Consider the following 18,092-nt stretch of genomic DNA (forward strand, 5'->3'; position numbering starts at 1 on the left):
TTTATTAATTACTAAACTTCACCATCACTAGTCATAGAACCTCAATAAGTTACAGCACTGGCTTTATTTTGCTAGCAAGGAAACTGAGGTTTATAATGATGTTCTTTGAGCAAGTTTGCAGAGTGATTTAAGGGATGGATCAGGAACTTCATGTTCCTGACTTAAAGCCCAGTTCTCTTGCCAGTAGGTAAAACTTCCTCCCACACAAAGACAGATTGGTACCATGTGGAGAATTTTTTAGTTGTCACTTAAGGGAGCGAGCATTTCCTCAATCCCAATTAAAAATCAACCAGAAAACAATTAACTCAACTAACCGGTGTTTGCCACTTTTAGGCAGATTCCTTTGTCATTGCCATAAGTAAGACCAAGCCAAGTTATCATTTTTTTCTACTCTATTTATACTATGTAACATCTGTTGGAGTTTTATTTTTTTATCACTATTCCATTACTTCAGGACTCTTTCCAAATTGTAGTATTACCCCTCTAAGCCACCATATTCTGTTTTCTCTATAAATCCTGCTTATAAATAGCTCTATGAGGCAAGAAGCAGCAATGGTTGCTTCAGACTTATACTGTACAACTGCAGAATGTTAGAGCTGGAAGAGACCTCTGTTTTATTACTTTCCTTAATAAAGCACTTTGAAATCTTTGAATAGAAGAGCACTGTAATAGGACAAGTGTTGTTTTGAAAAAACTTAACATGTAGCCAGTCTCAGCTTCTTATTATAGACTTAAATGTGATGTGAGTACAGCATTTGCTTCATGTATTTATTAATATCTTACATTTCTCCTGTAACTGTAGTTTGTACCTAGATTTTTAAACTTCTGAAAGTCAGAATCCTCCAACTAACTCTACATAATATTATTTGCATGTGTGCAATTTAAAATTTACTTAAAAATAGTTCTGATAAATGATTATTTTTATGCAAGTGCTTCTTTTAAAAACTACATCGGGGCAGCTAGGTGGCACAGTGGATAGAGCACCGGCCCTGGAGTCAGGAGTACCTGAGTTCAAATCTGGCCTCAGACACTTAACACTTACTAGCTGTGTGACCCTGGGCAAGTCACTTAACCCCAATTGCCTCACTAAAAAACAAAAAAAACAAAAAACTACATGGATGAAGATGGCATATTTATTGAGCAATATAAATCTGTATAAAAAGCTTTCTAATTCATGCAAGGTAAGTATTGCATAGATATATAATTACACACAATGTGATGTGTAGTAGAAATCTGCTCCATCCAAAATTACTATACAATAGTATTACTATATGTTAATCTCATTCAATAAACATTTATTAAGCACCTACAATGATAAAGTATTATGCTAGATGTGAAAAAACAAGAGTAACAATGAAACAGTCCTTGGCCTCGAGCAACTTCCATTCTACTGGGGGTATACAACATCAATCAATAAGTATTCATTAAGTGTATAGAGCACTGGCCCTGGGGTTGGGAGGACCTGAGTTCAAATCTCACCTCAGATACTTAGTAGATGTGTGACCCTGGCCTTAAACATCTGGGGCCACCTCCAGTCATCCTGATGTATATCTTGCCACTGGACCCAGATGGCTCTGGAGGTGAGAATGAGGCTGGTGACTTTGCACAGCCCTCCTTGACTTAAATCCAATTCACCGCAAGTCATGACATCCCCTTGATGTCATGGTTCTCTTCGAGAATGAAGAATGAACAACAACACATACAAGGCAGAAAAAGTTCCTTCACTCAATGAACTTACATTGTAATAAGGAAGAAAACATATCCCTAACTTAACATGTGCAAGAGAAATTCAGAGTAAATGGAGGGGGCAGCTAGGTGGCGCAGTGGATAGAGCACCGGCCCTGGAGTCAGGAGGACCTGAGTTCAAATCTGGCCTCAGACACTTAACACTTACTAGCTGTGTGATGCTGGGCAAGTCACTTAACCCCAATTGCCTCACTAAAAAACAAAAACAGAGTAAATGGAAGGCAGCATCAGTGTGATGGACACTAGGAACTGGGAGGAGTAGGAAAGGCTTCCTTGAGGAGGTGTTGGCTGAGGATAATTGAATGAGGAAGCACTAATGTCGAGAAAATGAAGGAAGGCTTGACACAGAAGGCAGCACCTGCAATTGAGCCTTGAAGTAACACATGACTCCTGAGTGGTGGAGATAAAGAGGGATTGTATGTCAGGCAGAGAGAAAGGTTTGTACAAATCCTCAGAGGCAAGGTGGAGCACTGCATTTGGGGAACTTTGCCTAGAACATTGAATTTTTAAAGGGAATAGCACGAAATAAGACTGGATCAGAGAGCTTTGTTACACATATAACCCGTGGCCCATCACTCTAGCCTCAAAGCTGATATAGAACAAAATGTTGGTCAATAAATATTAAGTGCTTACTATGTACCAAGCACTCTAATAACCACTGAGGATGCAGAGAATGGCAAAGGACAGTCTCTTCCTTCAGGGAGTTCCCAAGGAAATAACATACAAACAACTATGTATGTACAAACAAGCTGTAGACAGGATAAATAGAGAATGATCAACAGAGGGAAAGCACTAAAATTAAGAGCAATTGCAAATGGCTTCCTACAAAAGGTGAGAGTTTTAAGTGCTACTTGAAGGGAGTCAGGAGCAGGAAATGAAGAGGGAGAGCATGCCAATCATGAGGGACAACTAGAGAAAATTCCCAAAGTGAGGCTATAGAGTGTCTTGTTTGAGAAATGTCAAGGAGGCCACTGCCCCTGGATGGAGGAGGACATGTTGGAGATGTAAGAAGGTTTAAGAAGCCTGGAGAGAAGTGTGGAATGGGGGAAAGCCTGGTTAGGAAGGGCTATGAAGGCCAGAGGTGCAGGGGGTGGCGGTGTCAGAGGACAAAAGGGGGCATAGTTGAAAGATGTTACAAAGATAAAATGAACAAGCCTTGGCAACAGATTGGATAATGGGTGGTGAGAAAGAGTGAGGAGTCTAGGACGAAACTCAATGGCAATAGGAAGGTTGAGGGTTGGGGAGAAAGATAAATTACCTAGTGTTGACTTTGTATATATTTTGCCTTTCTTTATATTTATACATATAGTTTCCTCTAATAGAATAAATGCTGCTTGTTACCAGGGACTATCTCATCACCATTATCTAGCATGGTCCAAAGTAGATGCTTAATAAATATTTGTTGGTTGCTTGATTGGTTCAAGCCTACCTTAGTAAAATCTGTGTCATAGGATTTCACATAATATTTAGAAAATATATTTAAAAGAATGGAATGGTCCAATTATGATCTTAATTTTTTGTTGACTTTTTTCCTGATTCTTTAAGAATAAAGGGGGCAGCTAGATGGCGCAGTGGTTAAAGCACCGGCCCTGGATTCAGGAGTACCTGAGTTCAACTCCGGCCTCAGACACTTGACACTTACTAGCTGTGTGACCCTGGGCAAGTCACTTAACCCCCATTGCCTGCAAAAAACCCAAAAAACAAAAGAATAAAGATGCCCCTACCATATTTTCATATTGTATCACATCTTTCCCTGCCTGTATAGTTTTCCTTCTTTTGAAAATTGAGCATAATCAGACCATTTTATCCCCTTTGAAAAACAAATTTCATAAATTATTCCTTCTTTTTAGAGTAACTAACACACTTCTATCCCTAAAATACATTGTTTTCCAGTACCTAGAAAACCAACTATTGATGTATATTGTTTTTAGCAATGTACAATAGAAAGTTAATACTTGGTGTTGGTTGGTATTTTAATATAAATAAAATCCATATTTTCAGGCTTCTTGAATTCACACATTCTCTGGTATAAATTGTCAAACTATTTGGCATAGATTTGCTAATAAAGATTAATAGCTCCTAAATCTATGAATAAAAAATGAAATACAACTAATTAGTATCATATACTATACATTATAACCTGGCATTCCAGTAATGAGAACTATACAATAACCACAGATTTAAAAGACTAAATTTGCTTAATTATAACATAGATCAAGAGAGACAACCATATACTGAAAGCAAATGTACCTGGTTGGAGATTCAGGAAGTTGGAGATTTCATATCTTTCTTCTCATTTTCCCTTCCATAGCATTGGTCAGCAGATGCAGAAATCTGAAACCAAGATAGTAGTCTTCAAGAACTCAGATGAACATTAGTATGCATGAACTTTTGCAGTGGTGAGGAGCCAGGTAGCTCTTAAGTCCTTTGGACTAAGGAATAAAGGCCTGCTCTAGTGTATCTTGCCTTCATGCATCCCTTTCCCTTGAGTCCATTGTATCATTTAAAATTAGTGGTTATGATACACATGTTAAAATGGTTACACAAGGAAGGAAAATCGAAGGTCTGATCAATCAAGGTACCACAAAGTATATACTGAGAAAATTTTGCAATCTTAGAAAATTTAAATCAAATAACATCCAAATCAGATAATCTTCCTAGCACTAAGTAAGTTGCTGTGCAAGGGCCAGTGACAGGTTGCAAAGGCAGAAATCGGAGAAATAAAATGAAAGACTTATGAATGAATGTATAAAAAATTGTCCAAAATTGTTTTATAATATTTTTTTTCAAGAAATATTTCTTTGGTCTTACCACTTTTTTTTTTTTTTTTGAGGAGAGAATGTCTGGAAAAACATATTTGTAGAGAACTGATGCTTAACCATCATGGTGTCTTCCTCTCTTGCTTTAGTATCTTTATGCCATGTATGTCGCTCCTTCGGCTTCCCTTGATATCGGCTTAGAGAAGAAAAAGAAAAAAGAGATTTATATGAAAATAGACCCACCATTTGAAGATCTTTTTGATGCAGCAGAAGAATACATCCTTCTCCTCCTTCTTGAACCCTGGATACAGATGGTGAAATCAGATCAAAATAATTATGGACAGGTATCATAACACTCTTTACTGTTGTTTGGGATGTCTTGGGGATTTCCTTTTTACTTATTTATTGCAAAATTTATAAGAAGCCGTGTTGTCGGGATCTCAGTAGATCGGTAACAGAATCATTGTCTTTTAGAATAGTACATTTGTTGGAACTGAAAATCAAGATTTGCCCATTGCCTAAAATTGGTGTGGGGAGGGTATTGGTGACGGCAGGGGAAAGTATTTACCAAATTTTATCCCCCTCAAAATCTTGTTTCTACATTGGTTATTTATTATACAGCTTATGTCACAACAAAAGATTTCATTTGAGCTGCTAGGTGGCACAGTGGATAAAGCACTGGCCCTGGATTCAGGAGGATCTGAGTTCAAATGTAGCCTCAGATACTTGACACTAGCTGTGTGACCCTGGGCAAGTCACTTAACCCTCATTGCCCCACAAAAAAAAAAAAGAAAGAAAGAAAGAAAAGAAAAGAAAAAGATTTCATTCTGGACTGTTTTCTGTTTTCTTTATAAACACCATCAGAAGACAGAGAGCTGAGTTTTGGTTTCATGTACTAAACAAATAAACTATTATACATGGAACTCATCCCTTCTCACTATTTCACTGCAATATTCTGTTTGGATTACTTGATTAATCCCATTTAGTTTTATGTTACATGAGTTATAATAAATATTAGATCCATAGAAAATATCAATTTTCCACATGAACTATGAAAAATAGATGCTATGATTGCCATGCTCCCATTAAGCATAGCTAGATGTTTAAGTCAGAATGCTTGATTTGAATACGTTTTATCTCTTAAACATATTACTTTCTCTCTGAGATTATCTCCAGTTTTCCTTGCATGGATCTTATTTGTATGTAGTTACACCTTAAACTGTGAACTCCTTGATATCAGGAACTGTCTTTTGGCTTTCTTTGTATTCACAGTGCCTTGAAGGAAGAGATAGAGAAATTCCATTTAAAATAACAACAGAATGTGTAAAATATTTGATAGTCTACCTGCCAAGACACACACACGTGAATCATATTAATGCAATTATAAAACATTTTATGGAAATGAAGACAGACCTAAATAATTACAGAAATATTAATTGCTTATGAGTAGGATGAATCAATATAATAAAATGACAATACTACCCAAATTAATTTACTTATTCGGTATCATACCAAGCAAACTACCAAAAGATGACTTTAAAGGACTAAAAAAATAACAAGGAAATTAAGATGGAGGGGAGAAAGATCAAATAATGAAGCAAATAATGAAAAAAAGTGGAAAAGGGGAGGGCTGTTAAGTGGTATCAGATCTCAAAGTGAAACAATTTTGTACTAGTAAAAAGAGTAGGTACATGACATACAAAACTAATGAAAACATTAGTATGATGTTTGATAAACCAAAAGACCTTAGCTGTTAAGTAAGGACCCACTATTTGAGAAAAAAACTTCTGGGAACATTAGAAAGCAGTCTTGCCCAGATTAGATTTAGACCAATGTTTCAGACCATATAATGAAATTAACTCCAAATGGATTTATAAGGTCAGATCATAAAAAACACAGAAGAAATTTCAGATCTATAGATAGGGGAAGAATTTATGGCCAATTAATAGATAAAGAAGATCACAGAAGATAAAATAGATCATTTTGATTACATAGAAAGGTTTTTCACAAACCAAACCAATGTATATAAAATTAGAAGGGAAACAGTTAACTGGGGAAAAAATCTTTACAAAAGGTTTTTCTGATAAAGATTTTATTTTCAAATGTATAAGAATAAGAGCAATTTTCCTTTTGATAAGTGGTTAAAATATATGAACAGGCAATTTTTGAAAGATGAAAAAAATACTTCCAATTATTTCTAACTTTCGTTATCGTTGTTGAGTCGTTTTAAGTTGTGTCTGACTGACTTCATGACCCCATTTTGGAGTTTCCTTGACAAAGATGGTTTCCCATTTCCTTCTCATTTTACAGATAAGGAACTGAGGCAAACAAGTCACACAGCTATTAAATGTCTGAGGCCAGATTTGAACTCGGAATGATGAGTCTTCCTGACTCCAGGGCCAGCATTTTATCCCTGTGCTACCTAGCTACTTTCTAACTTTAGAAATGCATATTAAATCAACTCTGAGGTGCCACCTCACATCAGATTTTCAAAGCTGACAGAAAAGGAAAACTATAAACAAGCACATTATGGCATTGTGGATGGAGCTATGGACTAGTCAGTCACTTAGTAAGCATGTATTAAGCACTGGGGAAACAAAAAAGGGAAAAAGACTGTCTCAAGCCCTCAGGGAGCTCATAATCTAATGAGGAAGGAAACAAGGAAATAAATATGTACAAACAAATTATATATAGGATACAGAGCATAAAGAACTCAAACAAATGCAGAAAGGCAGGAATATTAACTACATCCTTATCAGACACAGAGCAATAAAAAGTATAGTTAATAAGAGAAATTTGAAGAATTTTTAAGACAAAGAGAAATTACATAACAATGCTAAAAAATAAGATCAAAGAACAAAACATAAAAATAATAATAAATAAATATATGGAATAAATGGATAACTATGAGGTATATACCAAAATTTATGAGGAAAATTGATATCTAATATTTATATAAACAAAAGAAAAAAATAATGGATTGAACATGCAGCTAAATAAAAGAAATCCAACAAATTAAAACTCCCAAATAAAAATATGTAGTACTGGGGCAGCTAGGTGAAAAAGGAAAAACCGGAAAGACTGAAAGCATACATTTTACACTTACTAGCTGTGAGACCCTGGGAAAGTCACTTAACCCCAATTGCCTCACCCAAAAAAATAAATGAATAAACCAAAAAATAAACCAAAAAAAAAAATTAACTCAAAGAGTATGCAAAAGAAGGGCAAATTCCAGTATCCGGGTGTGGTTCTTCACTTAGCTAAAGTTTCTTTTGTTCCCTTGGGTTTGTCCCAGACAAGATTTGCAGAAGTTACTCAAAAACTGGACTTTCTGGAGTGGGAGTTGGGGGTGGGAGGTGGGAGAGAAAGGGCTGAAACTGATCTCTGGGTCCCTACAAGAAATTATTTTCTCAGACATTTTAAAAATATCAGTAAAATACATAAACCAGAGAGAGAAGAGATGGTGAGAGAGTAAAAGAGAAGAGAGTGTGAAAGAAAAGAGAGAAAGAACAAATTGCCAACATCAAAATTGAGAAATTTAATCTGCAACATTGAAGAGGAAATAAGGAAATCGTCAAAAATAACAATTGTCAGGAAAAGACCAATTATGTGCCAACAAAACAGAAAAGTTATAAGAATTTTGCTTTTCTTTCTTTTTTCAATGGGGATAGGCAGGAGGCAAGTGAGAGAGAACAGATTTTTTGTTAATTGAAAAAAAAAACCCAAATTTAATTTTTAAAAATGTCTATGTAAGAGGTTAATGAAGGCTTACATTAAGTTAGTGACTGAGTGAGAAGAGTTTGGAAATAAAAGATGTGAAGAGGTAGAAACAACAAGATTTAGCAAATGATTGATTATATGTTGTCATTTGTCCTTCCTTTTCTAAGAGGACCAATGGCATCATGGGGTGATGTCTTAACTAGTGCATGGAATTGGATTTAAGTGAGGCAGAGTTGCACAAAGTCATCAGCCTCACTCTTTCTTCCTGAGTCATCCAAGTCCAGTGGCAAAACAGAAGTCTGGATGACCAGAGATGGCATGGGATGCAGTTTATGATGTTGGTGTCTTCAATGACTAACCAAGCTCAAACCACTCCATAGTGTCAGCTTCAGCCACCTTCATGTCCATTCCACCCATTTCCCCAAGAGAAGTCTTCATATGCTTGGGTTAGACACCCCCCTAACTCACCAGTAGGTTTGAGGCCTGTAGTTATCCTCAGCCTGGTTTAGCCCATCTGCTGAGGCAGTTTTACCGGGATGTGGACACCATGTATGTTACCGCTTCTTAGAGCCACAGGTGAGATTTGACTGCCAGGTAGCTTGGCTAATGTACAGTCAGAGAGAATAAACACTACACGAAAATGCTGATTGCAAATGTAAGTAACTGCTCAAATGGTAGCTGTGACAGAATTAGGGAAGTTCATAAGAGGAGTAGGTTTGGAGGGAAAGATAATGAATTCTGTTCTGGGATATTGGTTTGAAAAGACACCAGAACTCTGATAATGTTGTCTCCAATCTTGGCTCCAAAGAACCCATGGTAAAACAGCTGTGCCTCTTAATAAAAACGTGCTGCAGCAGAGAAATGGTATGCAGCTTATTAGAAGCCATCAATGGGTTCATTTGTTTGCTAATAACTCTACTTTGTTACTAGGGAAGGTTCTATTGGGGCTGGCATAGGTCATTGGGAAGTGATAGTTTGAAGCAGGAGCTGATTTAATTGATAATGCTAGTATTCAGATATGTCACTTTTAGCTTTGAAACAATGACTTTTGGGATATCCTAGATAATGTGTGATCTATTCTATCTATGACATAAGATAACGACCTTATTTTTATTAGGTGGAGCTGGTGAAACAAGATCGACAGTTGGACTCCTTGTACTTTAGAAAGCTGCAGGCTATACACAAAGAAACTGTTCCCAAGAAAGAAGAGGTAAGACACATCCCTCCTTATTAAAAGACTTTTTCCCCCCCAAGACTTAGCACTTTGTGTATTAGTAAAAGAAAGTGAAAGCAAGCTTTGCTAAAACAAGAGCAATAGATTTTGACTTACTGCTCTTCCTTTACCAGTCACACGGCTATTGATAACTATTAATGTTTTGTGGACATAATTAACCCCACAACAGGAAAATTAAATAGATGATCTGTTCTAGGTCTCTCTACAGCTCAAATTCCCTGGGAGGGGACCAGACACCTGAGATTCGTATCCAGAAATGGTTTTGTCTTAATGCTGTTGGTCAGTCTTTACAACAGTCAAATTTTCTACTTATTATAAGTTCAGGAAGGAATCAAGAATTCTTCCATATGGGAAGGGAAGTGTTTGGTTGACAAAAGTAATAAGGAATTTAAAAGTGACAAGGAATTGACAGTATCTATTTTGGGGAAAAAGATGATTGGATTTAAAATTTTTTTATATTTTATATTTTAATTTGTTTATTATTTCATTATTAGTGTTTTTTTAAATAAAATTGCATCTTTCACAATAGTCATCTTAATAGATAAGCCCTGGATTTAAAACATTACATAATAGTAGCCAACACTCATACAGCACTTTAAGTTTGCACAGTGCTTTACATAGGTTATCTTGTTTGATCCCCACAACAGCCACATGAGGTGGGTGCTTCTGTAATCTCCATTTTACAGAGGAGGAACCTGAGGCTAAGAAAGATTTGAACTCAGTTCTTTCTAACTCTAAGAACAGCACTCTATACCACCTCACTGCTTCTAATTAATTATGTTAATTAACGTGTTGAAAAATGTTACATAAAACTATAACAACAGTGTTATGGAAGCATGTGTCAACCTTCAAATCAACACCATGAATTTAAAGTATTTCTCTCAAAATTATTCTTCCTGGTAAGGGAAAGCTGGGTTTAAAACTTAATCTGTGTTTGTTTGTTTTTTTATCATGGTGTTGCTTTTCTTTAGGTGAAGTAGTGGGAGGAGTTCAAGGGCAGCAGACTTCCAGAAAATTTATCTGTCCTCATTCTCCTGAACATACAACTTCAAATTGTTATTTGAAGATCTCTGCTGTGATCTTGATATAATGAAAAAGTGCTCTCAATAGACAGTACTGATAGTTAATCCAGCAGTGAAACTGGCATACTGCTCAGTTCTACTACTGACATGTTCTGAGCTAATAATTAACTTTTGACTCTTTGTTATCCTTGAGGGTAGAGATTGTTTCTTTTTTTTTATTTGTTGTATCCTTAATTTCTAGCACCATGCCTTATACATCATAAGCACTAAGTAATTGTTTGTTGACTGACATATTTTGAAAATGGGAAAGCATTTTTGTGCTCTGAGATATTTATAAAAATGCTCAACATTTAGTAGAAAATGTTCCTTTTTATGTTACAACAACCTCCTTGTATTACATTAGGAAGCTGTACCTGACTTACCAGTTCCTTATATTCCTAAAGAAACACAACTTTGGAATAAAGTTCCTGAGGAATTTAGACATCTTAACTTTAATTATCTGGTTAACAACAAGCTGGAGTTTGAACATTTCCGCCAGTTTCTTGCATCTCATTCTGCTAGGTATGTAATGTTTACCATTTATAGATTCATTTATTGGGAGGCAAAATGGCCCACCATTCTTTTCTAATCTGCTTCTAATTGAATATACTTTAGTAATCCTTTGATTCTGAAATTTGCCTTTGTCCCAATCCAGAAGCATCATGCTAAATTCCTGAGAACTGCTGAACATAACAATGAGAAACGGCTCTGTATACATTTTAGGTTTCAGATTTGGGTTTCACATTTTAAAAAAAAGATTAATTATTTAAAATCTTCTAATTTGAACAAAAAAAACAATAATTAAATTATTTTGGCATTATGTTCTGTTGTGTAGGTATGATATTACTTTGTTGTTTGTTTGTTTTTTTTGGTGGGGCTATGAGGGTTAAGTGACTTTGCCAGGGTCACACAGCTAGTAAGTGTCAAGTGTCTGAGATTGGATTGAACTCAGGTCCTCCTAAATCCAGGGCTGGTGCTTTAACCACTGCGACATCTAGCTGCCCCCCCATGATATTGTTATTTCTGGGAAGATAGTTACCTGGTCACATGAGTATACCTATTCTAACATTTCAATGACATATTTTTTTTCTTAAAGAATTGAAATTGGGGCAGCTGGGTGGCGCAGTGGATAGAGCACTGGCCCTGGATTCAGGAGTACCTGAGTTCAATCCAACCTCAGACACTTTACACTTACTAGCTAAAAAAAAAGGATTGAAATTATTTTAATATCCACACAATGAGGCATGTTTCATACATTTACTGCAACATTTGTGTGTACAACTGAATATAAATGAAAACAAATATTAAAGTTTCACACAAGAACTGAGAACTTTCAATATATTTGTTTAGTATAGACTCAGCCATAATCTCTTGCTGATGAGTCCATTCATGTTTAGGAGAAAACGACTTCTGAGTATAGAATTTGACTCTAACAGTCAGTGATAGTTCCTGATGCTAATTTTTATGCATATACCTGATCAAATGGTTCTGTTGTGGCAGAATTTCCCTTCTTTCTAGTGAGAATTGTCCTTAATCTAGCACATAGATGAAATATAACATGCTTTGTTTCATTGTTTACAAGTCTGTTTTATTATGTTCATATGATCCAGTAAAGAAAAAGAATTATTTCTTGATAATTTATCATTAGTAGATTTTAATTAATAAGTTAATGTCAATATCATTATTAATACAATGGCAATAAGTTAATATCAACAATACCATCAATATAATATTAGTAAGTTAAATTGTTAGTGAGTTAATTATTTTTATCATCATAAATGATGTCATTAGTAAGCTTTGTAGAAATAGAAGTGCTTTGAATGTCTTTTCCAATATAATGGTATTATAGCTTCCAGTTCTCTTTGTCATTGTTACATATTTACAAAATAGTTACTAAGATAACTAGTTTAAGGCAAAGTAAACTAGAGTATGGTGCGTAGTCATCCTTGCTAACCTTCTGGCTAATGATCAGATTCAACAATTTCGACCCTGTTATTTGCATACATTATATGAATTAGTCATTGACATCTGCCTTCTAAATGCTTCCAAAATGATAACTTGTTCAGAAGAAATGGAATAAGCTCTAAGAACTTAACAAATGCTTTTTCAGGCACTCATATGTGTTTTGTATGTCCTTTCATAGTATGGACCTTATGTGCTGGACCGACATCGAGCAGTTCAGAAGAATACTTCACCAAGATCAAAAACAAAGAGAAGCAAAATCTATTGATATTAAAAACAAATATCTTAACAAAAAATACTTCTTTGGACCCAACAGTCCAGCTACAAAAGAGCAACAAGATGAGGTATCAGTCTTTCAAAATAGAAACTTCCAGGCTAAATTTTTATTTTTACTTGGACACAAAGATTTTCTGTAATGTTCTTACTTTTCTTATTTGCATGATAGACATTTCTGATAGATTATATTTCTTGTGGCTGTTTAGTCATTACTATTTTTTTTTAAAAGGGTCTTGTTTAAAGAAGCATTGTCGGAGCAGCTAGGTGGCGCAGTGGATAGAGCACCGGCCCTGGAGTCAGGAGTACCTGGGTTCAAGTCCGGCCTCAGACACTTAACACTTACTAGCTGTGTGACCCTGGGCAGGTCACTTAACCCCAATTGCCTCACTAAAAACAAAACAAAACAAACAAAAACAAACAAACAAACAAAAAAGGAAGCATTGTCATTATAGAAGAAAGTAAAATTTCATACAGGTTAGACTATGACAGGGGCACTTGCCTTGGGCTTGTGAAGAAACCACTGACAGAGTCAACTAGTCAGCTTCACCTCCATTCTACCCCATGTCACTGAAAACCCCTTTACCCCAATTTTTTGCCCCCAAAGCTATGTTCAGTGACTCACCGTTGCAGTTTCAGTACTCTTTTGGAAAGTATCATTCTGGTTTTGTACTCTTTCAGTAATCTCAATTTTACCATATCTTTAAGAATATGTGTTTCTCTTATATGTACTCAAAGAGCCTAATGAACTTAGGGTCTTTGGGCGTTAGGAATAGTGCATCTTGACATATTTTACTGAACAATTCATATTCACACAGGTTCATCTTTGCAAACAGGAGTCTAAATGTCCCAAACACAGAATTAAAATATACACTGCAGGAGAATTACTTCAGGAGAAAATATAACTCAAAAACAAATACTCAAATCATTATTCATAAAAATGGGAAATTAAATCAATCACATAACTACTTTGTATAAGGAATTTAGGTTTGATAACTTCTCAGATTAAGAAGCAGCATGACCGTATCAAGAAGGATAAACTTGGAGTCACAGGACCAGAGTTTGAACTATGACTTGCTTATTACTATCTGTGTGATTTCTCCCCCAATCCAAATCTTTTCTTCTAGTTGTATCAGTTTGTATGCAGTCATTCCTATAGTTTCAAATCCATCTAACTCTACAATCTTCCAACCTAGTCATGTCAAACCGTAATAGAAGCAGATCCCAGCAGACAGCATATTGACTTAGAAGACCACGAATTAACATTATCCATGTTATATTGTATTTTATTTATGTTATTAAATATTTCTCAATTAACATTTTGACTTGATTCAGGGTGTAATTCAGAGTTCTGCATCCAGGGACCGACCATGAGCTGCCAATCTGACACCTGATCTAACCCATATGTTTCCATTTCAGTTATATTCAACAAACATTTATTCTACTTATTTGTCCATCTTATCCACACACAGGGTGAGATGTTTTGTCAAATGTTTCGCTGAAATCTAAATGATTTACCTGGTGTAGCAGTCTTTGAAAGAGCTTTCATTAAATTGTTGAGTCCTTTCTCACATGTTGCCAGTGCCCTTTGAAACCATCTAAGCTTTCTTGTCCTGACCTCTTCTTGTCCTTATCCATCTTGTAAACCCTCCACAGGAGCTCCTCCCAACTTCGGAGGACACTTTGTCTAGATGTCTTGACACTGTGAATACCAGCGGACTAAGCAATCAAACTCTCCTTCATTTATCCTTCCCTCTTATTACAAAGCTAGCTCCCCTCCTTTTCCAGTCAATATTTCTCTAGTAAGAGATATACATGCATCTTTATATATATATACACACATGCGTCTTTCATGTTTTTTCCCCATGCAATTGCTTTGACAAAGATTACTTTATTTTTGTCTTTCTACTCTTCTTTTCAACCTCCAGTCCTTCCATGCCTTAGTAGTTTCTCAGGCTATCACTCCCATACAAGAGTGTTCTGAAGCCAGCTCCAACCAGCCGTGCCTTGTTAAATTTTCCATGTGAGCATTTACATCTTGGAAATAGGCAAGATGCAAATCAGGGCGTGGTTTATTGTTTTGTTGATTATCTGGATTTAAGAAAATATTAATGATTCAGATTAAGCTTAAAAGTGTGTCATATGTACATTTTTGACAGTTGCTAAATGTTTATTTATTTGTTTGTTTGTTTTGGTTTTGTTTTTCTGAGGCAATTGGGGTTAAGTTACCCAGGGTCACACAGCTAGTAAGTGTCAAGTGTCTGAGGCTGGATTTGAACTCAGGTCCTCCTGACTCCAGGGCCAGTGCTCTAGCCACTGTGTCACTTAGCTGCCCTGCTAAATATTTATTAGCACAATCCTGTTCCAATGTTTACTTCACTTTCCTTCCTTAACTTGTAACTAGGTTTATAGGTCCCAGGTAGTTTATTTCATGATATCAGGATTGAATGAATCATACTATTGTTCAATCTCTTTCATTCTTGACCTACTGAAGGGAATTTCATATATGATGTAGTCAGTCTCTTCATCCAAGATCCCACAAGGATCAAGAACATCACCTTTATAACATGCGACATCTAAAGACTACAGAGAGGGAAAGTTGTCAGCATACTCTCAGGCTACTTAGTGGAACATAAATGTGAAGGTCTTTACTGATAGGTGTAAGGAATTAGACAGTAGCCATAAAATAGAGTGGTGGATAGGGGTGGAACCAAGGAAGTATTATTGGCCTTAATAATAAAGGTGATACAAATAGGAATATTATAGGATTATTTTCGTTAATATTGCTTTGGGGAAATGATTTTTAAAAACTGATACTATCCAGTTTTTATTTTTTTTAATTTTTCCTAACAAACTTTCTCCCAATCCCCAACCCCAGGGTAGTGATATGCTGGGTTAAAGTTAGGAAGGTTCCAAAGTATAAATATGCTAAATCATAATATATTAAACTATATTTTCCTGTTTTCCAAAAAGATCTGCTAATTGGATGATGTGACATTGTCTCTAAATGATCTTTAGTTTTAAAAATTATAAATGTTTACCTTTGGCCTTGGTACTTGGCCCTGGTTGTCAAGTTCTGTTTATTCTTGGCACAATCTCAGCACTCTTGCTAATTGTTTAAATCCTACCTCCTCCTTCATTAGCCACAGGACAGAAGGTGTCATTATGATCTACTTCTTTTTGTGATGGAAATGAAACTCCTTCAATTGAGAGTTCTGATACACCAGTCCAACAAAGACAGTGAGTTTAGGGGGCAGCTAGGTGGAGCAATGGATAGAGCACTGGCCCTGGATTCAGGAGGAGTTCAAATCCAGCCTCAGACCCATAACAATTACTAGCTTTGTGACGGTAGCCAAGTCACTTAACCCCAATTGCCTCACAAAAAAAAAAAAATTCATACTGAGGGTAGTTAGCAAATATGTCACATTTAATAAATGTAAATAAGGTACCTATAGAAGGCCAGTATATACATACTGAATAAATCTTTTTCTCCAACCCACGTAAAATAAACTAGCATGAATGTGTGTGTGTGTGTGTGTGTGTGTGTGTGTGTGTGTATTAACATTCACTGAATTTTATATGGGGTGGGGAGTTAGTTACTGAGACTTATTTTTATTCACAGACTGAGAAATACCTTGTACCCACATTCCTTATTGATGTTTCCTTTTTTGTATAAAGATTATGCAGTTGGGTGGAGGCTGGGGAATGATTCTTCATGAGCAGCTGGCATCCCCTGTTCTTCTGGAAATTCAAAAATGTGTCCGAAGGAGGCTAGAAAACATGTGGTTGCCCTTGTTCCTATCAAGTGAACAGTATGCAGCACGTCAAAAAATAAAGGTAAGAGAAGGGGCTCAAACTTTTAATTTTGGTCTTTTCTGCAATGACTGTGTTTAGATCACATGTATCATCATTTTTGTTGTTCAGGTGTTTCAATCATACTCCACTCTTTGTGACCACATTTGGGGTTTTCTTGGCAGAGATACTGGAGTGGTTTGCCATTTCCTATTCTAGCTCATTTTACAGATGAGGAAACTGAGGCAAACAGGGTTAAGTGACTTGCCTGGGGTTGCACAGCTATTAAGAGTCTGAGGTAAGATTTGAATTTAGGATGATGAGTCTTCCCGACTCCAGGTCTGGCACTCTATCCAGTTCACCACCTAGCTGCATCATACTCAGTAATAAATGGTAGGAACTTCAAAGTACCATTGCCTAAGTACTGATGCAACATTTTGGAGCCAATTACCAGGAAGTGCGGTTGGCTTTCTGAGTTAATTAAGGAAATCAAATAAAGTAGAGAAGGCAAATTAGAATTTCAAATTACAGAGCCCTAAAGCTGCCTCTAACTGTTAAAAGGGGAATTTGTGCTGAATAGCTAGGCTTGGCAGTAATGATGTTGTCTCCTTTCTAATTGTTTTAGTTCACAATCCAAAGATGAAATTATTCCTCCAACCACCTAGCCTCTCTTTTAATGCCTGTAGGCCAAAAGCGTTAACCACACAGTCCTACATCAATCAGCCTTCCTGAATGCAGATTGAGCCAAATTAAAGTGTAATTGGGAACTATTGAACAAAATAAAAAGAAAACACACTAAAATACAGACCATATATTCTAAAACTATTCTAAGCCCTCGGGGATACTTATATATGACTTAGTGGCTCCTGTTGCTCTTTGGTTTTTGACACCACTGCCCTAAGTAATTTCTAGCACCATTTACTTAATTTCTCCACTAGATTTACTGTGGTGATTTTCATGTGACTCATTACATAAATAACAACGAGGGCCTAGAAATGATCTCCCATATTAGCCGTCACTGTTTCCACACTGTTGGCAAAGTTTGGACATTTGCTGTGATTTGCCCCTTAGGTGGAAGTTGACTGGAAACTGCCAACTTAGCAGACGACAGAACACCGTGGGTTTGAATCCCAGCTCAGTCACTTACTAGTCGTTTGACCATGGAGTGATTTTACTTCTTCAAGGTTCTGTTTCCTCACTGTAAAATGGAAACAATAAAACTCACTACCTATCTATCTCACAAGGTTGTTGAGAGGATCAAACAAAATGATGGGTACAAAAAACACGATTTGTAAACATTAAAGAACATTGACAATGTCAGTGTCAGTCATTATGTAGTTTATTAATATAATATTTATTACATAAATAGAAATAATTTTTGTACCAACCAACACGTATCAGGATTGGAATTGTTTGGTTAAGACATCGCTCAAAAATATGAGGAAGAAAGCTATCAAGTTTGAATGATGGGAGACGTCTGGGGCGGAGCCAAGATGGTGGAGGAAAGGCAGTGAGCGCCCAAACTCATTACTCATGATCGCTCCA

At 36.2% G+C, this 18,092-nt stretch overlaps 1 protein-coding gene across 1 annotated transcript in view; it reads left to right on the top strand.

The window, feature by feature from the left end:
- Positions 1 to 18,092, top strand: part of RGS22 (regulator of G protein signaling 22) — a 154,728-nt gene that overhangs the window by 94,992 nt on the left and 41,644 nt on the right. The window contains exons 15-19 of the mRNA XM_043976316.1: positions 4,655 to 4,849; positions 9,343 to 9,435; positions 10,885 to 11,042; positions 12,664 to 12,826; positions 16,434 to 16,592. Of these exons, the coding sequence (XP_043832251.1) occupies positions 4,655 to 4,849; positions 9,343 to 9,435; positions 10,885 to 11,042; positions 12,664 to 12,826; positions 16,434 to 16,592 (768 nt within the window). The remainder of the gene's footprint in view (positions 1 to 4,654; positions 4,850 to 9,342; positions 9,436 to 10,884; positions 11,043 to 12,663; positions 12,827 to 16,433; positions 16,593 to 18,092) is intronic.

Source organism: Dromiciops gliroides, chromosome 1 (genome assembly GCF_019393635.1).
Source record: "Dromiciops gliroides isolate mDroGli1 chromosome 1, mDroGli1.pri, whole genome shotgun sequence".
Classification (NCBI taxonomy): Eukaryota; Metazoa; Chordata; class Mammalia; order Microbiotheria; family Microbiotheriidae; genus Dromiciops; species Dromiciops gliroides.